General features: G+C 45.9%; 8 protein-coding genes across 8 annotated transcripts; 7 read left to right on the top strand and 1 right to left on the bottom strand.

Annotated features, from left to right (window-relative positions):
• Window positions 1-322: 322 nt before the first annotated feature.
• Window positions 323-2,360, top strand: EV420DRAFT_1343447 (cytochrome P450 monooxygenase). Its single transcript, XM_060468950.1, has 7 exons — window positions 323-560; window positions 619-978; window positions 1,032-1,417; window positions 1,469-1,545; window positions 1,600-1,986; window positions 2,041-2,140; window positions 2,189-2,360. The coding sequence occupies exons 1-7, from the start codon at window positions 335-337 to the stop codon at window positions 2,261-2,263; spliced, it is 1,611 nt and encodes a 536-aa protein (XP_060322025.1). The 5' UTR covers window positions 323-334; the 3' UTR covers window positions 2,264-2,360.
• A 381-nt stretch (window positions 2,361-2,741) lies between these two features.
• EV420DRAFT_1592883 (uncharacterized protein) lies at window positions 2,742-3,457 on the top strand. Its single transcript, XM_060474944.1, has 2 exons — window positions 2,742-3,169; window positions 3,245-3,457. The coding sequence occupies exons 1-2, from the start codon at window positions 3,124-3,126 to the stop codon at window positions 3,424-3,426; spliced, it is 228 nt and encodes a 75-aa protein (XP_060322024.1). The 5' UTR covers window positions 2,742-3,123; the 3' UTR covers window positions 3,427-3,457.
• Window positions 3,458-3,499: 42 nt separating this feature from the next.
• EV420DRAFT_1632038 (aromatic compound dioxygenase) lies at window positions 3,500-4,925 on the top strand (the record flags this gene model as incomplete). The annotated part of the gene is made up of 6 exons (XM_060476172.1): window positions 3,500-3,743; window positions 3,803-4,149; window positions 4,207-4,279; window positions 4,336-4,437; window positions 4,492-4,681; window positions 4,732-4,925. 6 exons carry the CDS (start codon window positions 3,500-3,502, stop codon window positions 4,853-4,855), a joined length of 1,080 nt encoding a protein of 359 aa, XP_060322023.1. The 3' UTR covers window positions 4,856-4,925.
• A 3,373-nt stretch (window positions 4,926-8,298) lies between these two features.
• Window positions 8,299-9,850, top strand: EV420DRAFT_1676573 (uncharacterized protein; the record flags this gene model as incomplete). Its single annotated transcript, XM_060479156.1, has 10 exons — window positions 8,299-8,423; window positions 8,482-8,593; window positions 8,652-8,716; window positions 8,783-8,792; window positions 8,851-8,916; window positions 8,976-9,302; window positions 9,358-9,423; window positions 9,495-9,590; window positions 9,640-9,693; window positions 9,753-9,850. The coding sequence occupies 10 exons, from the start codon at window positions 8,299-8,301 to the stop codon at window positions 9,807-9,809; spliced, it is 978 nt and encodes a 325-aa protein (XP_060322022.1). The 3' UTR covers window positions 9,810-9,850.
• A 121-nt stretch (window positions 9,851-9,971) lies between these two features.
• Window positions 9,972-10,622, bottom strand: EV420DRAFT_1487954 (uncharacterized protein; the record flags this gene model as incomplete). The annotated part of the gene is made up of 3 exons (XM_060470584.1): window positions 9,972-10,151; window positions 10,204-10,270; window positions 10,399-10,622. The coding sequence occupies 3 exons, from the start codon at window positions 10,620-10,622 to the stop codon at window positions 9,972-9,974; spliced, it is 471 nt and encodes a 156-aa protein (XP_060322021.1).
• A 2,457-nt stretch (window positions 10,623-13,079) lies between these two features.
• On the top strand, window positions 13,080-13,469 carry EV420DRAFT_1653117 (uncharacterized protein; the record flags this gene model as incomplete). The annotated part of the gene is made up of 2 exons (XM_060478711.1): window positions 13,080-13,085; window positions 13,137-13,469. The coding sequence occupies 2 exons, from the start codon at window positions 13,080-13,082 to the stop codon at window positions 13,467-13,469; spliced, it is 339 nt and encodes a 112-aa protein (XP_060322020.1).
• Window positions 13,470-16,075: 2,606 nt separating this feature from the next.
• On the top strand, window positions 16,076-17,239 carry EV420DRAFT_1653116 (putative arabinosidase; the record flags this gene model as incomplete). Its single annotated transcript, XM_060478710.1, has 5 exons — window positions 16,076-16,165; window positions 16,216-16,457; window positions 16,518-16,647; window positions 16,698-17,042; window positions 17,096-17,239. The coding sequence occupies 5 exons, from the start codon at window positions 16,076-16,078 to the stop codon at window positions 17,237-17,239; spliced, it is 951 nt and encodes a 316-aa protein (XP_060322019.1).
• A 436-nt stretch (window positions 17,240-17,675) lies between these two features.
• EV420DRAFT_1653115 (uncharacterized protein) lies at window positions 17,676-18,238 on the top strand (the record flags this gene model as incomplete). Its single annotated transcript, XM_060478709.1, has 2 exons — window positions 17,676-17,681; window positions 17,732-18,238. The coding sequence occupies 2 exons, from the start codon at window positions 17,676-17,678 to the stop codon at window positions 18,236-18,238; spliced, it is 513 nt and encodes a 170-aa protein (XP_060322018.1).
• Window positions 18,239-24,281: the final 6,043 nt, after the last annotated feature.

Below are 24,281 nucleotides of genomic sequence, written 5' to 3'. Positions count from 1 at the left end.
GATGATCCCTTGTATGTTGAAACTGACATAATCTTTCGGCCTTGCAAGGGCTGTCATTTGAACACAACAACACCGAGCTTCACCGGTCAATGGCAACGTTAGCGGCGGAATCATTACTTATGACGTTTTCGCATTGCAACGTCATAAGCTAGTATTCATAGGCGCGTCCGATGTACTCGTTCGCGTCGGACACGTCACCACGATGCTTCGAAGAGGAGATTACAACAGCAATATGACTTCCACACTCAGGGTGGGTAATTGGCTACAGTATTCCATCGGTTTGAGTTGTGGCGGTATAAAAGAGACCTCGGTGGATCATTTCGTCCCCAACACAATGCTGTCTCTTATCCTAGAATCGCTTTACACAAACCTCACGTTGATTGTTTCCAGTGGTCTGACAATAGCCCTCCTCGTTCACCTGGTCCCTTACCTCGTTGACTCCCATGGTCTGCGCTCGTATCCTGGTCCTCTGGTCGCCAAGTTTTCCGATGCGTGGCTAGGCTGTGTGTCTTACAAAGGTCACCGTTCAGAAATTATCCATGATTTGCATATGAGATACGGTCAGTTCATCATCGCTTGTTTCTCGTTTTTTCCTGTGCATTAATAATATCATTTTAGGCTCCTTCGTCCGAATAGCCCCGAACCACATTTCCGTGGCTCGAGCAGACGCCTTGTCTGTTGTCTATGGTCACGGAAATGGGGCGCTGAAATCGTCGTTCTACGATGCCTTTGTGTCTATAACACGAGGCCTGTTCAACATCCGTGACCGCGTCAATCACACTCGGAAACGCAAGATTGTCTCTCATGTCTTTTCACAGAAGAGTGTACTGGAGTTCGAGCCTCATGTACACCGCTATCTCCGTCAGCTGCTGGGGCAGTGGGACAGATTGTATGATAATGCTCTGAAAGGCATGTCTGGGGACGAAGGAGAAGGTTGGACTGGTCATGACGGGCGCCTTTGGTTGGACTGTTTACCATGTAGGTGGAAAGTCCTTATTGACCAGAAGCTCTGCTTACGGTTTCCTTCGTAGGGGCCAACTATCTCGCGTTTGATATCATAGGCGATCTAGCATTTGGAGCACCATTTGGAATGATCAGGGCAGCCAGAGATTTAGCTCTAGTGCCTGAAGATCCGCTAGCCGTTATGGCATCTTACGGTCAAGCGGGGGCGAAGTATGCTATGAAGGAAGTACCAGCCGTAAAGATCTTAAACGCCCGAGGGGAATACACTATGCCGATGGGAGCTTTTCCTGGATGGTGGAGGCCGCTGTTGAAGCGAACTCCATTGTTCAGGAAGGGAGGACAAGACAGCGATACGTTAGCGGGAATGGCTATCGCTGCGGTTGCGAAGAGGTTATCGGAACCTACTGACAAGAACGACTTGCTGAGCAAGCTGCAGGCTGGGAAGGACGAACAGGTGAATAACGTTTCCTTTCTCGTGTCGCTGTACTGATTAGCTCTGTCTAAGGGTAATCCCATGGGCCGAGAAGAGCTCACTGCAGAAGCATTGACGCTTCTCATCGCGGGATCCGATACTACATCGAAGTATGCCAACCTCTATTTCATTGGTCCAGCTTTCTAATCAAACATTCTTTTCAGCTCGTCCAGTGCCATTATCTACTTCCTTGCGCGCACACCGAGGGTACAAGAGAAACTTCACCAGGAGCTCGACGAGAACCTCGATTCTGGCGTCGCCACAGCAGATCAAGTGAAGAACCTCTCCTACTTGCATGCATGTATCAATGAAGGACTCCGACTTCACTCCACGTCAGCGTTGGGACTTCCCCGGGTAGTACCCGACAGCGGCATGATGATCTTGGGAAAATATTTCTCTCCTGGTACGGTCGTCAGTGTTCCTAGTTATACAATACACCGGGATCCGACAGTGTGGGGAGATGATGTGGAGGAATACCGACCTGAGAGATGGTTCGAGTGCGATAGTGCGGCTATCTTGAAGACGTTCAATCCCTTCTCTGTAGGACCTCGGTACGCGGTTTTACCTTTTTCAGATTCGTTCCTGTATCAATTGAATGAATGTAGGGCTTGTGTTGGGCGTAATCTGGCAACGCTTGAATTGCATATTATCATCGCATCGATCTTGAAACGCTTCCATTTTGTATTGGAGAAGCCTGAAAAACCTGTATGTGTTTATCTTCTTTAGCCCATATTCACGCTGACTTTGTTGTAGTTGCAAGTGAGAGAAGGTTTCTTAAGAAAACCGTTAGGAGTTAGGGTTGGTATGAAGAGACGTGATACTTTCTAGATGGTTCATCGCACGGGAAGTCTTCCATACATTGATACGTAAATCGATATAATGATAGAGCGCCTTAATGATTTCTAAATCTGACTTGACTTCCAGTTTAATATGCTTGTGGATTCAACATCCTTTACTGGAACTTCTTTGAACCAGCGTTCCGATGTCGACTCTTATTCTGTGTCCTCCATTGTCTCGCCTCCCCTCTTCAAGCTTCAAGCCTCATCCCGGATCATCGGGCTGTATGATGCCAAGTCAACCATTGTAATCCTGCAACTCGAATTTTCCTCGCCACGGAATCATCATCACTGAGCCTACCTATGCGGATTTTTTCCGGAGCCGTTCCACGTCCCAGTTTTTAAGGAATTGTTAGCGGATTCGGCGTAATAGGGTCCGTGGACGGTGAGAGCTTTCGGATAATCTTTTTCTCTGAAACAATGACCGTTGTCGACTATCTAATTGGCTCACGCAGATACCCACGGTATCACGCAGATTGTCACTACGTCGGATAAAGTCCGGGTTTTTGTTCGAGGACAAGAAGTATCTGCGAAGTGGGCTGATTCAATGTCATGAACATGCGAGACCGCATCAGACCTCACGATTCGCGCTGGACTCGCTTTAATAATCCATACGGTAATTTCTGGAGCCTTGTATTTGTGTGTTGACCGTTGTACTGATTCTCTGCCGACTGGAGACTTATTTGCGTTGTCTCGCACTTTCTTAGGAATCACCATGTGCTCCAAATGAGTCTGCAAATCTGATGGTGATCAATTGACGTCTACCTCCGCGGTGGTTTCTGCCGATCCTTCAGTTGTAGCACAGAATTTTCAAGCTGGCGACGGAGGAGCCAAACAACAGGCTACTCAGCAATGCTGCTGTATCCATCCGAACTTACACCATTGTCTTTATGCCTTGGTAAGTGTCTGCTTTTCAAGGTTAGCCTTACTCATATGCACGGGTCGTTCTCATATAATATCATTGTCCTTTCAGCACATGCATTTGCTGCGGTGATACAGATGCTGCGGCAATGCGGGGAACCAATCACGCTTGCGGCATTTCTCCTCGCTACAACGAACCTGTATCTGCCAAGGACATTCGCCTTCAGCACCGCGTCAAAAATTTTTCTTTTCTTTCTTTCCAGGCGCTGCGGATTCTGGAGAGGAAAGAAATAAAAAGACTCAAAATTTTTGAGAAAGACTATCTCTATCTAAAAATCCCCTTTCATTGGCTTATTTCTCAATAACCATGGTTAATTTCTCTACTCTTGCGTCCGCGGTTCTGCTCGCTGTGACGGCCGCTACCGCCCACCCTACTGATGCTCCTCTGAGCCAGAGTGAGCTCACGCGACGCGCCGACTTCCAGAACTTCGCGCGTCGCTCCCTCAATGCCTGCCAAGACGTTCTTAAGCGTCGTGGACACCTCGAAAAGTCGGCTGCTCGTCGCAGGGCGCTCGCCGATAACCTTCGCCGCAAGAGAGGTCTTCCTACAAGTAAGTAACATTGACGGAGTCTTTCCTTTAGTCTAAGAAACTGACATACCTTTTTGTAGGCAGCCTCTACAAGCGTCTCAGCTTGGATGACGTCTTGAGCACTGACCATCAGTCGAACGCGACCGGTCTAACTGCCGATTTGGATCCCTTCGATGGAACTGGGTCTTGCACGCTCGAATCTGAGACCACTCAAGGCCCGTACTACGTCGATGGAGAATACGTTCGCTCGGACATCACTGAGGATCAAGAAGGCATATACACCTATGTCGACGTCGAGCTTATTGACTACTCCACTTGCGAGCCTGTCACCGACGTCTACATCGACTTTTGGCACTGCAACGCAACGGGCATCTACTCTGGTGTTGTCGCTGGTGGTAATGGTGATCAAACTGACGAGACCAACTTGGTAAAGTGAATTCGCTCGCGCATCATTTTCATTTCTGATGCCCTGTTTGATATGCAGGATAAGACTTTCCTTCGTGGCATTCAGCCGACCAACTCTGATGGTTACGCCCAGTTCGAGACCATTTTCCCAGGTTCGCAAAATAACATATGTGTATATATCATACTGAGATTCTTCTCTGTGATACAGGACATTACACGTCGCGAGCAAATCATATCCATATCATCGCACACAACGATGGAACCGTTTTTGACAACGGTACCTTCAAGACTGATAGCGATCACCACGTTGGCAAGTCTCATTGATTTTCTTTTGAAGTATGTATTTTTTAATCTCCTCCGTTAGGCCAACTCTTCTTCGACCAAAGCTTGATCTCCATCGTCGAAGCAACTTCTCCGTACTCGAGCAATACCCAGCAGCTCACTTTAAATGAGGACGACTCGATTTTGTCGGGAGAGGTTGAGGGAACGAACGGCGTTGATCCTGTCCTCGAGTACGTCTACCTCGGTGATGATATCTCTGATGGCCTTCTTGCGTAAGTGTCTACTTGCTGTTTACAGTGCGTTATTGACAAGATATTTATAGCTGGGGATCTGTGGGTATCGACATCTCAGCCAGCTACTCGGTTTCTTCGGCAGCTACTCTTACCGAAGATGGCGGTGTTGAGAACAGCTCCAGTGGTGGAGATGGAGGTGCTCCGCCCTCCTAGATGTTGATGATGGTGTTCAAATTCCGTCGTGGACAAGCTGTCGAAGTAGTGCAGGAGATGACTAGTGCTTCGCCAGAGTCAGACTAGTTTTTGTATGCTTCTATGAAAATTACATTGCATTTTGACGTGACGAGACCTGCATATGGCTTTCTTCTCAGAGTGCGAAACTTACTATGTTGGTAGGCTATATTATTCGTTCATGTGCTTCAACCTTAAAATTGATATCAGCATTCCTCTGCCCCGACCCGAATCCTCATCCAAATATTGGGAAACATACAATCGATCCAGGGATGGATTTGTCTTTTCCCAACAACAATGCTGTATTGCGATTTAAATCAGCCCCCGCATGCATCTGTTATTGAGTTAGGCTTATCCCTCCATACTAATGACAAAGATAATCGCTATCTTTTGCAGTATCCTGACTACAGTCAATTTGAACTTCCAGCAGCCTCCGAGCCTCCCTTGCTCGTCTCATGGTCCCACCCAGTGGATCCACCGTGGCTCTCGATAATCTCATGCACAAAAATTCCGAACGACCCAGGCAACTCTCCAGGAAGCTCGTCGACGTGATGCGGTGCAAGACTTACTTTAGCAGTCACTTCCACCATCGTCAACCTTTCGGATTCCAAGAAGAATATATTGTCGTTCTGAGGAGATAAAAGAACATGTATCCATTCTATGTCTAACAATCGGTAAATTTCATGAAAAAATATTGATTGAGCTCACGAGAAATCTCGCAGGTGGTAATCCGATCTTTTTCAAAGATTCTGCCGTTGGGACCTTCAGCTTCGAATTCAATTGCCAGGACCACGTTTCACCCACTACAGAAATAATCCTTGTGACTTAACAAGCTAGGAGGTGCCTCGGCAGTCGCAAACCCGAATCCTGACGGGATAAACAACTTGACACTACAACATTTGCGTTATCTGGAAACATCCGTGTATCATTTTTTTTTTCCGACTAAAAATCTGTATGAGCGAGACCGCACACCCTCCTTCTGCGATGTAATCAGCCGCATATCCACTGAGGCCGTCTTAATCTGTCAGCAAAGCGACTTAATAAATAATGCTTACCGACTTTTAACGGAGGCACGAGGACTCAGGAAGGTCATTTTGGATGATCAAGGCCCTGCCGGATGGGTAAATAGAAGTGCTTTGCAGCCGAAAAGAAAGTTCGCCTGTGTTTTTGATGAGGGACGTTGCGGTCCGGTGCAGAGCTTGCGCCACCAACACGACGCGATTGTTTGTTGATGTTTCATTTCAAAGCCTTTTGCTTAAGACCAGCAGCAACTCCTTCAGAAAGAAACTGAGGGCGACGTGTAAATTCATCAATAATGCTGTGGAATATCTTGTCTTCTCGTCGATTTGTATGGTATATTGTTTCATCGGCGACATGGTTCACATCAGGCTAGGATATCTCGGATATTTCGATCCATTCAATGGCGACATTTTCGCCACGTCCAGAAGACCAAAATTATCGCAGTACAGCAATCGACGACGACACTATCATCTCTTTCCTTCCTGACATTCATTGCACTTGATAAAGCTATCTTCGTCCGTATGTCCACGCCGTCAGGCTAACCCGCACATGGGACGATGCTGCCTGTGTTTCAACTCGGTCCTTTTGGCAGACTACACCGGCTGTCAAGACCATGAGACTGGAGAATGGTGAGGCGCCTATGGGAGATATTTAAGTGGTTTTGGTGACCGTCATCTGAGCATCGAGAACCTGGTTACAGATGGCTTCGACATGCTCGAAGACTGGTCGTCTATCAAGGACCACTTCCATTGTCTCGGTAGCCTCATCATTCACGACAATCTCGGTACTCCGACTGGTTTCTGGACATGTCTTATGGAGGAAGGAACGCACCGCACGATCCATCAAGGCTGACCCTCATCTCACTCCACATGCATGCCTTTCACCGGAACTATGGGACTTTCTATGGGCACTAGAGAAATTAGAGTTCATCCAGATCTGTATCGCGTTCTCGAACTCAGCGGAGGAACGCGAGATGGGAGAGAGCCAGGGAACGAATTCTACGAGAAGTTTTTGAAGAAGCACGGGAGTACGATGAAGTACCTTCATTTGACAGCTCCCATGGAATGTAGCTGGCCTATTACCACTCCCGGACATCTCGAGCTACTGGTTGCGGAATGTCCGAAGCTCGTCGGGTTGACTGTGTTTACGAGCCATGTTGGAGGAGAAGCAGATATGATCGCATGTTTTTTCTAAAAAAAAATTCTCAATGAACGAAGCTGAACCTTATTCTTAAGGTTCCCGTCCTTAACCAGATACCGTGTCTCCCGTACCTGAAAAGTCTCGACTTGAGTAGTGTTATACCGAGTCTGAATAGAATGTCAGGAACGGAACAAGAACAATTCGACATTAACACTTGATATCACGAGAAGGAAGAGGCGCTTAAAGAAGTGATCCTTGGATACAAGCCGATGGATCCTAAGGCGTTCGAGGGCCTGGTGATACACAGCGAAAAGGGTTACACCTTTGAGTTTTTGGGGGGTGCACAGGCTTTTACTTGCAACGTTGGTATCCCGCATTTCGTTCGCACTGAGATGCATTTCGGATAGTAACGTGTCTTCTTCGCTAAATCGGCTCTTTGTGCTAATGGTTCGTGTGTAATACTGTATTATACTATACAAGAGTGAAATGATAATGTTATAAATATGTGAGAGGATTCTGCTGTAAAAGTCACTCTCTGAGGCGTCGTGAGATTGGGCTGATATACTTGCAATAATCCCGAGAAGTCGGGGATCAGGCGCGCGCTCAAGCTTCAGCCGTTCAGCCGCTTCTAGATGTCATTTTGATGGGCTACTATAATAGGGCGAGCAATTACCGCCGATCCGAAGTCCGAGGCATGCAGATAAGATAAAGATAAGATTCTTAGTGACTTCAACCTGTGTTCTAGCGAGCCAACAGCAATCCCTTCTCTTCCCCTTCGAATTGACTTCAATTACTTATGACTGAGACGGAGGAGAAAGACTCTTGTGAGATCTTTTTGCCGAGGGAGAGTGTTGTTCAGGCTCATCACATCCTTTGCTTCGGCTTGAAACACTACAGCTATGAATCAAGTACCAGATGCGGAAATTTTAGAAGAAAAAAAAACCGTCGGTAGATATCCGGGGGCCTTGTTAAGTAAAGAGCTGATGATCACAACACTCTGATTTCTACTTTCAGGTTCAACACACGCGGAAACTACGGTTTTGCGCCACTTTTGCGTGCACTTTGTGTGACCCTCGTGGCTAGCTTTCCTGGCAATTTTGTCAAGTGCCTGATGATACCTTACTGCTGACTCTTTCGTTACTCTGTCGGGATTGAACCTCCACGAAGTGGAATATAAAGTCCATCTTACTGAAATGAACTTTTTACAGGTCGAGTTCTGTCTACCTTTCCGGACTGCTTCTTGGTTATCATCTCTTTGAACTACCATGCACGTCATCTTCTCCAAACTGTCTATCTTGATCCTGGCTGCTGTTCAGCTGCCTCGCGCATTGGCAGCACCTGGCGCCAGTCGACGGTCCACCTGCACAGAGCCAACTATTCGTGTGGAATGGTAACTATTCATCTTACAGTATCGATGCATGGTATACCATTCTGAACACACCTTGTAGGAATGCATTGACCGAAGATGAGAAGGCAGCATACTTCGCGGCGGAACTCTGTCTCCTTAACGCGCCTGCTCAAACCGACATTCCATACGTTGTTTCGCGCTACGATGACTTGGTCAGTTTCCTTTCATAATATCACTATATAATCGTTTTCACATATTTCTATTTGATAGGTTGGTACACATCAGCAGCAAAGTGATTTAGCGGACGGCAATGATTTCTGGCATGTAACTGGACAGTCAGTAGTCCTTTATTCATCGTCATATACTACGCTTACCTAGGCTCTTTGTACTCTCTTGTCTAGGTTCCTACATGTATGAACATTATTTTCATCCTCAAGTTCGGGATCTACAGTCTAAATTCGTATTCCAGGTCCACCGTTATTACGTCTATGTCCACGAAACACTCCTCCGTAACGAGTGCGGATACACCGGTGCTGTACGTCTACCTATGCTTTACCCTAGTTGTCAAACGAATAATACCTTCCCGGATTTCAGTTGCCGTACTGGAATGAAGCTGTCGACGCCGGTGCATTTTCCACCTCTCCCGTGTTACTAGACTTTGGAGGGAATGGTAATGAGGAAGATGACTGGGCCGTCATTGACGGGCCTTTTGCTAACCTCACACGGCCCTTGAGCGCGACGCCGGGTATCTCACATCTTCTTGCACGCGAAGTGGATGAGACCGCCTCGATCAGAGTCGGGCAGACATACGTTGATGCTCTGCTTGCCCTTGAAACACTTGCGGATTTCAAAAGTACCATGGGTGTCGCAGCCACAGATCTCGGGATCCATGTCTCAGGGCATGCTGGTATCGGCGGGGATGTGCGTGATTTTCCATATACGATGACGCCGTCTTATCTTTTTATCCTTTTACCAGATGGCTAACGTTGCAACTTCACCTAACGATCCAATGTTCTGGATGCATCACGGATTTGTGGATTATGTGCGTTCAGTTCACTTTCTTTCCGGCTGTGTTCTTTGTGGACTGATCTTCGAGTCGTGTATCTGCTGCAGCTTTGGTGGAAGTGGCAGGGCGACAACGAGACTCGTATCAATGATTTGAACAACATCGGGTATGAGTCGGAGAAAGAACCTGCGACCGGTTATGTTGTATGTGCTACTGTGTTTCTGTCACAAGATGTACTAAACAATATACCAGGAGACCACCGGAGCTACCGTATTGTATATGTTCGACATTCTTCCTAATGCAACGGTATGTGCTGCACTTGTATAATAACGCGACTTCTGTTGATCATTCTGACTGAAATGTAGGTTGCCGACGTGTTGAGCACGGAAGATGGTTTCTTGTGCTACACTTATGCGGCTTGATTGAAGGGTAATTAAACTTGAATCTTTACTTAAAACCTCACTCCAAGATATCCTGTTTCTGGTGACAACTTATGTATGGAAATTGTCGTTTTTATGTTCGAACCGGACAATGATACAAATTTAATCTATGATACCACGAGAACGTCAGCGCGTTCCAAGTTCTCAGCCTTCCGTGTGATCCGCTCTTCCGTTTCTTGTATTTATCCCGCGTGGACCATTCGACGGTCCCTGGCTGTGTGCCTGTTCCCTGGCCAATGCTTTTCTCCAGTTTCGAGAAAGCTGGTCGGAAGGGCCTTCATACAGATGGGGATTTGGAACGGAAAAATCCATGTTTAGAATAGTCTACAAAGGGATATGAGAATGAAGTATCATCGACATTATTACTTTGACTCACTGCCATGATAAACAAAATGTAGCTGGGTGATGGTGACGGGAATGAGGGCCGTTCTTGATAGGAGAGGCTTGAACAGGATTCATAAAGACAAACCCGCAGTCAGTCCTCTCAGTTGATACAAAGCCACAGGTTCTGTCATTCAAAACTTCTGTACGACACAGATGGGTATCGAATATGGATCTAGACAAACCTCACCTTTTGCGACGTCTGTCGACTTTAAAATTGAAGTTCATGCAGAGGACGATATCAAACACGAATAGGGCCTCAACGAGAAAGAAACACAATCTCAGGACCATCCTCGCTAAAATTATTCGAAGGTCGGGGCTCATGGTAGGAGCATCGACACCCAATTCTGTGATGCGATTTCTGGAGTAAGGACTGCGCGGGACCACGGAGAGGCGAAGGAGACTCAGGAACATTTTATTGAGAATTGTTGACTTCAGTGCTAGATAGAACGACTCGAGTGTAGTGGAATCAACATGGATAACTCGGACTCAATTCGAGGATATCATAATGCTTGGAATCGGAAGAAACGCTGAGTGCAATCATTTTCGATACCACGAGAGTCGGGCCGCTGACAAGTTTTGGACAAGTTGACAAAGCAACGCCACCGACGTGACGCGTCTGTTTGCACTTGCTTGTTGTCCTCGCCACGACGACCTCGGTCAAACCTCGGTAACGTCCAGCCTTATATCTCGTTCTCATCGCACATATTTCCAAGAAAATATTTCGCGGAACACTACTTTGCCACCCCATTGTCGTTCTTGATCTCGAGTCGCTCTTATGTCTGAGGACTGAAGGAACAGGGAGATGGTAGATGCTTCAGGGTCGCCGTCTGAGAGGAACGATATGCGAATCCCGGATATTCGTCTGCGAGCCTAGGCTGTCTGCATCTGTGCGTCATTTTGATTATCCTTTGCGCAGCCACTTCTGATCAGTGCTTTTTTTCCCGGCTAGTATGCACGTCCCTGGGGTCACCCATACTATACAAATTGCGGCCGAACGTAGGATCAAGGCTTTAAAGTTATAGGGATTCACTCCGCATGGGAATAAACCAACACTTAGGGTCCGCAGTTATCAAACCTTGTCCATCTGGAGGCATGACACCGCTCCTTTTTGGATGTCAGCTAACGTCTCTGCAGCCTTTCCTTGTTTTATGTTGCACCTGGGAAGCCCAGAAGTCGAATTTCAAAACGATAGCCGCGTCTATGCATATATCGCGGAGAACAATGCTCGCCATATGGTATACCTCTGAGAAGGGCGTCGGAAATAGATATCGCTGGAGTACGGCGCCTCAGGCCTCAATCTCAATGTTTGGAAGGTACGGCTGCCGCTTGTTTTCCCTCCAATGCTTAAATTGTTTCTCAAGCATCACAACTTCTATGCAGGGCTAGACTGTGCTTCTTTGAGATGGAAATAGACCAGCTCTCACACGCACATGCCAAACGTTTCGTATTCAAGGAGCTAGCCATTCATTCACTGCGAGAACCGGTTGCCTAGGTAGTCGGCGGCGAGTTCGAGGACTGGGTGCGTCAGCTGTGTTACTTTCGTCCTTTTTTTGACTTGTTCTTAGAATAATGTCGTGGGAATCAGCATATATATAACCATTGCTAGATATCGCTGGAGATACGGTGCCTCAGTGCTTTGAAGGTATGGTTACCGCTTATTTTTTCTCCAATGCTTATATGTGCTCCTTCCAGTTGTTTCGCAAATACCACGGCTTTTGTGCAGCGCTGGACTGAGCATTAAGATGGAGCTAGATCTGCCTCTGCGAGCTGAACGCCACGTATTCGAGGAGCGTGGCAGTAGGCGTGGCCGTTCAATGCGTCAACCTAAGAGAACCAGCCGTCTCGGTGATTAGCGATGTATTCGCTGACTTTGGGTATGTCAGCTGTATTCCTTTCTACACATTTTTTTAAAAATTTCGCTCTTAGAAATACGTCGAGGACGTCAGCATTACTAGCAGGTGGTGCTGCGTCGACGTTGGATGCATCTTTGGATCTGAGGAAGCAATGGCAGGGGCTGCTTTCCTGGACCTATGCGCTGCCTATGGAAAGGGTAGCGGATGTAATGCCCGATAATTAGTCTGACGAAGTTGAAAGACGGGATGGAGAGATAAAAAGACTCAAGCGGTAAACACCTTGCTGACTTCTTGACAATTATCTTATCTTCATGTAAGTGTTATATCGATAGAAATAAGAACGTTTTGCGTTTTTTAATTCAGGGTCCTCGAGTCAGTGCTGAAGCGCTGAAGGCTCAACCGATCTGTACACCGAGGGATAAGCCGGCCCTATTTCGGCCAGAGCCAGCCGGTGCTTCTTTATACACGTTGCCACTGATCCCAGCTATGAATAACTCCTGTAAGGCCCGCTCTGGGGCAAAGCCTGCTACGTTCGCTCCTCATGAAAGTATCCATTGTCCAAAAACTACCTCACTTATACACGATTGAACCTAAGAGTTGGAATCAGAGCCGATGCCATTGGTGATTGTGGGTGAATTGAATCAGTTAGTAAGTAGTTATGATCAGGACTTCAAAAACTAACAGTAATAAGGGTGCTGCTCAAAAAAGCCTCGCTCGGTGGCGGCAGATGCCGCCACCAGCTCGCATTTTCTCTTAGAATCGCTGTTTGGAGAGCTGAATGGAAGTTCGGCCGAGCAACTCCGTGGAGAGCGTGATAGTAACATGAGTCACAGTAAACAAAGTGACAAACAAAGAACCTGCCACACCGAGAATCTGACTTTAACAGAAATTTATGTGTGGCGCCCCGTTCAAATTTACCACACATAGAAAGTCCGATGACATTCGGCTCGGGGAGCTGTCAAAAACTCGGCTACCATCCATCCCCTATAAGACCTTCTACTAACGTAGCAGGAATATGGCGGTACGTAGAAATAGTACAAGCGCAGTCTTTCACGAACTGACCGATGCTCAGGTATACCCGGAACCGAGCCTTGACTCCCCTCATCTCAACAAAGATGCTTCCCGTCTACCTCAACAAGGCTGGAGCTGTGACTGGGAAAAATTTGACTTTGATGATTTCCTGTTCCCATATGTCTATGGGCGTATGATCCTTAACGTCGAACTCAAAGCCTACTTTGACATATATGGCATGATAGAGATCCTCATGTACAAGCCCGATTCTGCGCAGATCATATTCAGATGTGGCGACACGTATCTGCTGAAGGATGTGGAGGCGTCGAAGATTTGGAAATTCACTGACTGGTACACGAGCGCTGATGATTTCTATTGCATCACTTATAGGTAACATAATTGGCGAGAACTTGTCAAGGAGTGTACCGCTTTAGCCTTATTTATCTCTTCATCCCATCTTTCAACCTCATCGTAGTAATTATCTGACGTCACATCCTCTTCGATTTCCACAAAAGGGGTCAGTGTATAAGCTTGAGAAAGCGGTCCCTCCCATTGCCTTGCCTGGTCCGAAAAGGTATGCAACGTCGGGTACATATGAATGAATCCCAGGAGCACGTCCGTTTCGAAGTCATATGAAATACCGGTTGCCGATCCTGATGACAGCTTCGTCCGATTTATCATGGTACATTATGATGTAGATTTCACCAGAGATGATGATGAAGTTCGATGTCAAGACTCGTAAAGATTCGGCTATTAACGAGGGGAAATAGATGCTCGCGAGATGGAGAATCTTCCCAATTGTTGCTCCAGTTTCGAGGCAGTCGGTCGGAAGGGCCTTCATACAGATGGGGGTTTGCGACAGAAAAATCCATGTCTAGCGCAGTCTACGAAGGGATATGAGTATGAAGTATACGAGATAAGATCATTGTTTCGACCTACTGCCATTATCAGAAGAATGTAGCTGCTGAGGTAGCGGCAATGAAAGAGGCTCTTGTTCTGAATAGGGGATGCTTGCACAGGATAGACCTGTAAGCGATCGTCTCAGTTGATACGGAGTTACACCTGAAACTTCTGTGTGACACAGATCAGTGTCGAATATGGATCCAGACAGACGTCAACTTTTGAGACGTGTCATTGTCAGTTGCATGCTTTACTTAAAATTGGAGTAAACGCAGAGGAGTTATGATGTCAAACACGAATAGGGCCTTGACGAGAAAGAAACACAATCTCAGGCATCCTCGAAGGCTGGGGTGTCTTGGTAGGAGCATCGCCCAATTATGCGGTGCGATTTCTGGAGTAAGAACTGCGCGGGACCACGGAGAGGCGAAGGAGACTCAGAAACGTTTTATTGCGAATTGCTGACTTCTACTTCTTTGCGAGATAGAACCGATTGGACAGGCACAGTCGAATCACAAATGACTCGGACTCAACTTGACGATGTCGTAACGCTTGGAATGAGAAGAATCGGTGGTTGCAAGATAATTTTCGAGGAAGAGTCCGGCTGCTGATGATGGTAGTTGACAAAGCAACACCAACGACGTGACACATCTGTTTGCACTTGTTGTCATCACATTTTCTCCTCTCCCACGATGGCCCCACCGACGTCCAGCCTTATATCTCGTTCTCGTGGCATATTCATGAAGATATTCTATTAAAGATTGCTCTGCGATCCTGGGGTCGTTCTTGAACTTGAGTTGCACTGGCGGGAAGGGGCAAGGAGATGGTAAAGCTTCCGTCTGAGGAAGGATATGAGGATTGCCGACATTATTCTGCGAACCTAGGCTGTCTGCGTCTGTGCGTCGTTTGATTATTCCCCGCGTTGTTAATCTTGATCAGTTTTTTTTTCTCCGGTTAGTATCCAGGCCCTTGGGTTATGCATACCATACAAATTGCGGCCGAACGTAGGGAATCAGGATGCACTTTCCACAGGAATAAATCACTTAGGCCTGCAGCTATCAACCCTGATCCATGATCATCTGAAGGCATACGAGTGACGAGCACAGGGCGGCTGCAATGTACGACTACTATCGACTTTTGGATATCAGCTAACGTCTCTGCAGCCGTTTGCCTGTTTTCTGTTGCACTGGTAAAGCCCAGGAAGTCGAATATCACCGTATGGTATCTCTATGAGGAAGAGAAGGAGGCTGTCGGAAGTAGATATCGATGGAGGTATGGCACCTCGAGGTTTTGAAGGTGTGGTTGCCGCTTGTTTTCCCTCTAATGCTTAAGTTGTTTCTCAGGAAGCGATATAGCTTTCGACTGCGCTTCTCTGAGATGGGAGCAGGCGCACAGAGCGTAATAGTAGGTATCATCATTCAATTCTATGAAACGGAGAGAACCGGTCACCTGGGTAATCGGCAGCGAGTTCAAGGACTTTAGTCTTTGGGTGCGTCAGCTGTGTTCCTTTCGTCCACTTTTCTGATTTGTTTATAGAATTATGTCAAGAACGTCGGAATTCTATTACTATTGCACAATGATGGGGCTTTCAAACAAAATACTAAGGTCTATCGCTTGGAGCGAGGTGCAACTTGGTTTTCATACGTCACATGGCCTATAATGTTCACGCTGCATTTGATGGCTTTAAAATGTACAGTGAAGCTCTTACATTTCCAAGACGTGTAAAATATCGCCCAGTAGCGGCGTATAATACCAAAAATCAAGGCCATTTCTCCATGCCAGTATGCATCACCCGCTCTTGTGTGCTCTGCAACCATATCGGTCCCGTCCCCAAAACACATCATTTTGCCAAATATTCATTCCCCGATGATTGGCCGCACACTGCCCCACATGGATAGTTGCGCCAAGGTTGTCGATATAAACTATGGATATAACTCGGGAGTCGGAGGTCGAAAGAACCACCAGCCCTCTGGGCCACGAGGACGTGGGCGAATGACGTGGAACATCCTATGATTCTTTTGCGTCCCGTCGCTAGGCCCGGTTTCTCCGTCATTGATATTAAAATGATAGCCAAGGCAGGTTGAGTTTCATGTCCCTCGTCACATGTACAATCCAGTGCCTTTCGCTGCACTCTGGGTGTATTCCCATTTGGTCTTCCTGGCTCGAGCTTTACCCTCTCCTAGGCAAAGCGATGTGCGTGTTTGCAGCAGCTCAATTTCACGGCACTGACATATACTTGACAGGACCTAGTCGGGTATTTCTTTGTGCACTTCTATGACCGCGAGGCATCAATATTCGCACACCTCAGTAACGGAAACAACCCGCTCTCCTACCAGACTCTCAACAGCGACAATGCTATCCTCGTCCCGACCAGTGGGACAGGTGGTGTTCGGGATCCGTTCCTTGTCAGCAGTCCCGATAAGTCCAAATTCTGGATCATTGGCACAGATCTGCTCATCGACAACACCAACTGGGATGCCGCTACGTGAACGGGCAGCCGGAGTTTGTATGTGTGGGAAAGCGAGGATCTCGTGAATTGGAGCAGCGATTGGCTTGCGGAGGTTGTTGGTGAGACAGCTGGAATGGCTTGGGCTCCCGAAGCTATCTGGGATGCAGATGCAGAGAAATATCTCGTTTATTGGTCATCAAGATTCTATGATGCGGACGACACTGCTGTACGTCCTGGTATCTCCCCTCCGTTACCTGTCCTAATGTATATACATAGCACACTGGAACAGCTACAGAGGACCGTATCGTATCCGCCTACACTTCCGACTTCCGAACATTCACTGAAGCGATGGATTACATCGTCATACCTGGCACTCCCATCATTGACCTCACAATCCTCCCTCTCTCCGATGGTGAATATATCCGGTTTATCAAGAACGAGACAGTTCTTCGTGTATGGGCCGAGCATTCCAATGGCGGTCTCTTTGGAACCTGGACGAAGATCGGAGATGGATATGTTAACCCGTATGTGACTGAGGGGCCGCTCGCGTTCCATGACAATGAGGTTGAGGGTCGTATTCACCTTTGGCTGGATGAATATGGTACTGATACCCGAGTTTATGTATGTCTTTCAAACGCTCTCGAGATGGCTGTGTCTGACGTGCATTCGTTTAGGGATATGTACCGCAGTATACCGATGATGGGGGTGTTACTTGGGTGAATGGGGACAGGAGTAACTTCCCTGCTTTGATGAAGCATGGTGTGGTTGTGCCGGTGAACCAGACGCAGTATGATGCTATTGAGGCGAAATGGGTGTAGAGTCTTGTATGTGAGAGTTAATCGGATAACCCAGAATGCCTTTTGAACCGTGGGCCAGGAACTTGTTCAAGGAACAGGCTAGTATTTCGACCTTGGTAATGTAATACCCGTTAGCTGCCATTGTGATGGCTTGCACCTATAGTACCTTGCAATTATTGCTTGCATACGGTGCTTTCAAAGTGAAATCGTCCGTACGAGATCTTGCAACTACACATGTCGCCAGATATCACCGTTCTAACTGTATCTAATTACTGTTCATATCGGTGCGTATGGCATTGGCTTTTCTAGTTCTGAAATTTGTCCAAGTTATGTTAGGCATTGATTTGTTCTGTCTCAAGACGATCGATTATAAGTCTACCTTTATAAATTGTTCAAACTGAAACTTCTATTGCACCTTTCGTCTCATTCTTATCACTCCAGCTCCGTTTTCCTCAAAATGGCAGTAAGTGGAGATGATAATCTTTCCTGTATTATTCTAACATTCATTTGTAGACCCAACTAGACATGGATTTCTCTGTCCCGAATCCCCACCTGTACAAAGGCCCTTCTCACAGACTACCTCCAAAATGGAGCAACGATTGGAAATATTTCCCATCTCGCAGGCGTCTATTTCCCCTCGTCAATGGCCGGATTTTCGCGAGTGTCGACATTGAAATCCATCACCATATCTTTGGGGAAATCTATGTCATAATGTACCACCGTAACTCGGACGAAACTGTCATCAGGATCGGTACCTGGTATTTCATGTACAACTTCGAAACGGAGGTTCTTTTAGAGTTCATTGATACATATCCAACGCTGGACGCTTTTTTGGATTTGGCGAGGCATTGGGGGACTCCGGCTTGTGAGACATATACTGAGCTGACCCCTTTTGTGGAAAGGGAAGAGGATGCAATGCCAGAGGATTACGATGACATGGTTGGATTATGGATCGAAGAGGTGAAGAAGGTCAGAGCTGCACAGGCCCTGATGAATTCCCGCCAATTATGTTATCTATAAGCAATTACTTGAAAGTATGCTTCGTGTTTCTGAATAGGTTCTCCACCCCTATTATCTTTCATTTTATATCCTAGTAAGCTAGCTTTAGACTTATGGTATTAGTAAGTGTGGATATGCTCCAAGTTTGGTTCTGAGGTCGGGATCCCGTGGCCCATGACAAAGGTGAAGTGCAAGGGGTTAAAGCGACACGATATGGGGAGCAGCATTAAATGGTAATATTACATTGATACAGAAAGACAGCGGGTAATAGGCCACAGACGAGTTTTGTCCACCTTGGGTTGAAAGCAACACATGTTTTCTTCCACGTTGAGCTGAAAGTAATCTATGGTATTCCCCACAGCACTGTCAAACACATATGATGTTTCATGGATGACCTTGTGGTCTTCCTTCATTCGGGGAAATTTTATGTCTGAGACCTCACCAACAGAGTACTTTCCTAGTTTACAGTGTAGTTCACTTCTATTTATGACATCTTATCCAACGATACAATCAAGGTGTGGACACCAGGTACCTTTCCACCATCACTTGTTGTTGTGATATTCTGGTGATACGGCATGTCTTGGCATGCTTAGTAAGATGGAATCCAGAGGAAATGGGGAGAAAGTACTAGATTAAGTAGTAAATAGTATAAATACAGAGCATAGGCAAGGGAAACTCCTTGTGAGTTTGTCTACCCAGTGACTAACAGCCTAACAGCTGGAGTGCAACTGCATTCAAATCACAATACTTGTCACTTGTGGTGCTGAAAGAGGAATGCATGTTGAGATTGAGCTCGGAGAGCCTTGGTGTACATTTATCAAAGCGCGATAATGGGGAAATTTCTGTTCTTTAGAACTATTCATTCATGAGGAGGCTGGAATAGCTTGACACATCAAAAAAGGCATATCTAGAGGCAGAGAAGGTATGGGCAGCTTCTCATCTGTTTTGGGACATATTTGTTTATCAGATGATAGGTAGGTAGGATTAAACGACATGGTACATCAGGGGAATGCCAGGTGTAGATAATACAGGGTTAGTACATTAACACTTTAGTGTAATAATCGTGTGTTTAATTATCTACTGAACTACCTATTGTAAAGACTAGAGGGCAAGTTATGAAGAAAGAGGATTAATTACTGTCTCCTACAGAGACTCTACTCATATTTATACACTTTGAAATTATTCTAGAACTTTCTACTTTACTAAGCATTTGTCTTTCGAGTACCTTCTCCAGCTTTCTGTACATGAGCTATCGAGCTCAATGGTTATTCCAGATATTGCCAGAATGCCAGGAGGTGACTGACTCATCACTGTGTCATGACCTGGTGGTCGGTCACATCACATACTCGGAATTGATTTCCTTCAACACTCCCCCTCAATTTTGAGGGTACACACCTAAGATATTTTGACTTAGATATTCATGCAGAGGTTTAGTCAGTGGCTTGGTAAATAAGTCTGCAAGATTTTCCTCTGATGCGCAGTGGTGAACTTCAACTTCATTAGAAGCTATCCGTTCTCATATGAAATGATGTCGTATATCAATATGCTTCGATCTCATGTGGAACACAGGGTTCATGCTAAATTTGATAGCTGATTGATTGTCCACATTGATCGGAGTTGCTTGATCTGGCACAAATCCTAATTCGGTGAGTAATGCTCTCAGCCAAATTATTTCTTTTGTGCAGTGTGCGAGAGCCATATATTTGGCTTCCATGCTTGATAATGCAATGGTTGGTTGCTTCTTTGAGCTCCAGGTAATAACTCCCCCTGCATACATGCATACATATCCTGATATTGACTTTCTGTCATCAAGATCATTTTTCCAGTCTGAGTCTGAGTAAAGTATGAGACTGTCTTTGCTAGTTCCATATGCAATGCCTAGCTCTAGAGTCCCTTTTAGGTATCAGAATACTCGTTTCAAGGCTGTGATGTGCTTGGGTCCAGGGTTCTGGATGTAATGCACTAACTTGGATTGAACAATGTTTGCCTCTAAACTGTCACTCGCGTTTGGTGATTCAGTTGTGAAGAGGGCGTTGCAATCACTAGGTAAGGTACAATAGTCCTTAGGCACGAAACAGGGAGTTTCTGCATGAAAAGTTAGGAGTGTATAACTTTAGCCGAAGCTGGGGTGTAAGACCACAGCAAGGCTTGCTTAAATACATTGTGGTATTTACTAGTATGTACCGCTCCTGCATCTTGGTGCGTAAAGTCCCAGTGTAGTGCTGTCTTCTATGTCCTCTGTATCTTATGGTACTTGGTATAGGAGAAGCCCTCCTGCGAGTAAGAAGGCTAGCATCCATAGGGCGCGGTCTTCTGAGGAGTGTACGTGGCGGCTTGTCCATCCTAGGGTGTGATCACAGACGACCTAAAGAAGTGTGACTGGGTGAAGAAGGATCCGGCCCATAGGAGTGTGATCGGTCTATGGGCCATCAGACGGATCATGCGTGTGAGCAGTGGATCCAGGGACCAATCAGATGGAACTGATGGTTGTGTTGTGGTAATGCTCTGGTGATGCGGCGTGAGCGTGATGATGCCAGAAGTGCTCCTGCAAGTAAGAAGGGCAGTGTCCATATGGCACTGCCTTCTATGAGGTCTGGTAGCAGAGCCCATGACTGAGTCCTAGTGATGCGGTCCATGGCGCAAGGTGATGCTGTGTGGGCATGTGACCGAGTGGGTCATGAATGATACAGGTCAGGTATGAGGAATGATGATGAGAGTTGAATGACGAGTTGCTGTGATGCCAAGATAAGATAAGATAAAGCGAAAAATAGGAATGATGATGAGAGTTGAATGATGAGTTGCCGTGATGCTGAGATAAGATAAGATAAAGCAAAAAATAGGGGTGAATTCATGACACTGGACATATTTGCTAAGATCTGAGACTGGAAAAGCTATATTGGGATGAGATCCAACTGCCGCATACATAAGTGATCCTACTCCTTTTAGGTAGTACTGCTGGGTGGCTTCATCAGCGCTTCTTGGATCTCTTTCAGGGATTTTATGGAGCCATACATTCGGGTCCATTGGCATTTTTGCCGGTTTGCAGTCCTTCGTTCCCATTCTTTCAAGGACTTTCTCTAGGTATGCCTTCTGAGTTAAGGTAATAGTGCCTTTCTCCCAGTTCCTTTCTATCTTCATGCCTAGGATGTGATTTATTTCACCCATGTCTGTCACATTTAGCTTTGACTTGAGTTCTTCTTTCACCTGGGTCATGATGTCATTGCTTGGAGCCAAATTGTCATGTCATCAATGTGTATGGCAATTATAATTGGTCCCTTGACAGTCTGTTTTAGATACACACACTGATCATTGAGTAAGCGATTGTATCCAAGCCCCAAAAAGGTGTTATTTAGCTTGATGTTCCAGACACGTCCAGATTGCTTTAATCTGTACAGGGTGAGTTGGAGTCGGACTGATCACCCAGTTCCATCTGAATATTCTGGCAGCTGTACCATGTAAATGGTTTCATTGAGTTTGCCATTTAGGTATGTGCCAACTACATCCATGCCATGCATGATCAGGTTATTTTGGGCAGCTATTGCTAATAATAGCCTGAAGGTGTCAAGTCTGACAACGGGTGCGAATGTCTCGAAAAAGTCAACTCCGGGTATCTGAGAATACCCTTTGGCTACTAGTCTGGCTTTGTACTTGACTATCTTTCCTTCTCCATCTCTTTTCAACCTGTATGTCCATCTGCACCCTATAGTAGTCCTGTCTGTAGGTGTCTCTTCCAATGTTCATGTCCCTAGAGATGCTAATAAATTCATCTCTGTGTCCATTGCCTTTTTCCAATGCTTCCAATCTGGTCTAAGCTTGGCCTCTTCCAAGGTTAAAGGCTCATCATTTAAATTCTCCACAGATTCTAGCAATAAGGCATAATCTTGGTGCTTTGTTATAGCAACATTAGCACTGTCAACTGTGATATTTTCTGTTTTCTGTTTCTGCCCTTGTGGCTGGTTGCTTTGGGATGATGGATTGTTAAGTAAGCGATAATCAGGCACATTTGATGCTGATTTGATTCACTCTGACTTTTTCGCGTAGTTCTATAAGCTTTCCGCACCATGTAAGTGCTTTTGTTTTAGGTTGTGATGGAGTTTCTGGAGTGACATCATCATTTTGATTGTTTTGATCACTTTGATTGGTGGCTATTTTTAGTATTTCTATTTTCGCACTTCTACTCTGATGCGGCTCGACTTCACTAGTATTCTCCCTCTTGAGCTGCATAGAGGATGGTACAAAGTTTTCCTGTTCTGTTGTGTCAGCTGTATTGTAGAGTGGGAATAATACATTTCTTGAAGTCTGGATTACCCTAGAGCCTGGGTACCAATATCTGTAGGCTTTGGATTCATCACTAAGCCCCACAAATATACATTTTTGTGACTTCAGGTCAAGTTTTTGCTGTTTTGCATCTTGCTGTAATACCCAGCATGCTGAGCCAAATTCCTGTAGTGTGGAAATATCTGGCTTCCTATTCCAGAATGATTCTTCTGGGGTGATGTCATCTTCTAATGCTCATGTCGGTGATTGGTTTTTATGGTATGTTGCATAAGCTACTGCTTCTGGCCATAGGAACAAAGGAAGCTTATGCTCGATCAACATCGCACGTGCATGCTCCACAATCGTCCAGTTTAATCATTCCGCAACTCTGTTTTGTGATGGTGGGTAAGTGGCTGTGAGCTGGAGCTGTATACCACAATCTTTTAGGTATTCCTTTAGCTCTTGGCTCAAATATTCCTTCCCATTGTCTATCCTGAAGAACTTCAGGTCATTGCCTGTCTGGTTCTTTATGTATGCTTGGTACTGTTTTACTTTCTGCAGTACTTCTGCATTTGTCTTTCCTTTTAGGAAATAGATCATTGATCTCCACATTTTTCCATCCGTAAAGCTGATGTGATATCTCTCGCCTTGGATTCCTTTGGTCTGGGCAGGCCCCCATAAATCTAAAAAGGTCATTTCCCCAATACGGGTATATTTTGTTTCAGATTCTGATGGGAATGGTTCTACATGCTGCTTGGCCTGGATACAGGTCTCACAAATGGGGAATCTGTCAGTAGAATTTTCTACTTTCATACCCTTGACCATTTTCCTATTGAATAGATGCTTTATGCTTCCGAAATTTAGATGTCCTAGTGCTTTGTGCCATTCATGCCAAGTTCAGCTGCTTGATTTGGCCATGTGTGCATGATCAGATCCAGGAACAAAGATGTCAAACATGTACATCCCTGAGATCTTGTTTCCTTGGCCAAATGCGGCACCTTTGGGGGATTTAATGAGCAATTTATCGCCCAAAAAGGTCAATTTCACACCTGCATCAGTCATGCGGCTTAGCGAAATTAAATTGAATGGTGCATCTGGACAGTATATTGCATCCTTCAGAGTTGCCGTTGAGAATTTATGGCCATCCCTGAATATAACTTTGACTGTGCCTCTTCCCAGGCCTTTAGACTCTCCTACTCCCTTAATTATATGTCCAGGAGTTTCAGTATAGTCAATGAATAAGCTTTTATCCTTGACAATGTGACTTGTGCAGGCTGAATCAGCCAACCATGAGGATGAGTCTAAGGCAGTGAATGCTAGATCATTTGCAATGAAGGCGAAATCATTTTTGGACTCTTCTTTTGCAACATTTGTGTGAGTGTGATCCTTTCCCTTCCATTTGGAATTCCCTTTCCATTTTGATTTTCCGGCATCATCCTTCCCTGATCGACAATCGGCCACCACATGGCCGCGTTTTCTGCACCCAAAACAGGTGACATTCGGATTGTACTTCTTCTTCTGTGATTGGGCTGCTAGGGCTGTGTCTGCCTCAGGATTCTTGTCCCTTTGCTGTATATCCTCCTGTAGTACTCGTGAAATTAATTTGTATGAGTCTTTAAGGTCTGCAGTGTCTATTGAGGAGATGAAGGCATTCCATGACTCTGGTAATGATATAAGTAGGGTAATGGAAAAGTCTTCTTCTGCTACTGTTTGACTAAGGGCTGCAAGCTCTTCCTGATAGGACCTCAGTGTCCTAATGTGTTCTTCAATATCTGCCCCTTCCTTCCACTGAGCCCAGAAGAATTTC

Source organism: Desarmillaria tabescens, assembly GCF_030435595.1.
Source record: "Desarmillaria tabescens strain CCBAS 213 chromosome Unknown EV420scaffold_147, whole genome shotgun sequence".
Lineage (NCBI taxonomy): Eukaryota > Fungi > Basidiomycota > Agaricomycetes > Agaricales > Physalacriaceae > Desarmillaria > Desarmillaria tabescens.
This window is presented reverse-complemented; position numbering and strand designations above follow the sequence as displayed.

Excerpts from the sequence above, each read along its gene's own strand:
- EV420DRAFT_1343447 (XM_060468950.1), top strand. The coding sequence starts at position 335 with ATGCTGTCTCTTATCCTAGAATCGCTTTACACAAACCTCACGTTGATT. Across the intron at positions 1,987-2,040 it reads CCCTTCTCTGTAGGACCTCG|GGCTTGTGTTGGGCGTAATC; the intron begins GTACGCGGTTTT and ends GAATGAATGTAG. Across the intron at positions 2,141-2,188 it reads TGGAGAAGCCTGAAAAACCT|TTGCAAGTGAGAGAAGGTTT; the intron begins GTATGTGTTTAT and ends ACTTTGTTGTAG.
- EV420DRAFT_1592883 (XM_060474944.1), top strand. The coding sequence starts at position 3,124 with ATGCTGCTGTATCCATCCGAACTTACACCATTGTCTTTATGCCTTG. Across the intron at positions 3,170-3,244 it reads ACCATTGTCTTTATGCCTTG|CACATGCATTTGCTGCGGTG; the intron begins GTAAGTGTCTGC and ends TTGTCCTTTCAG.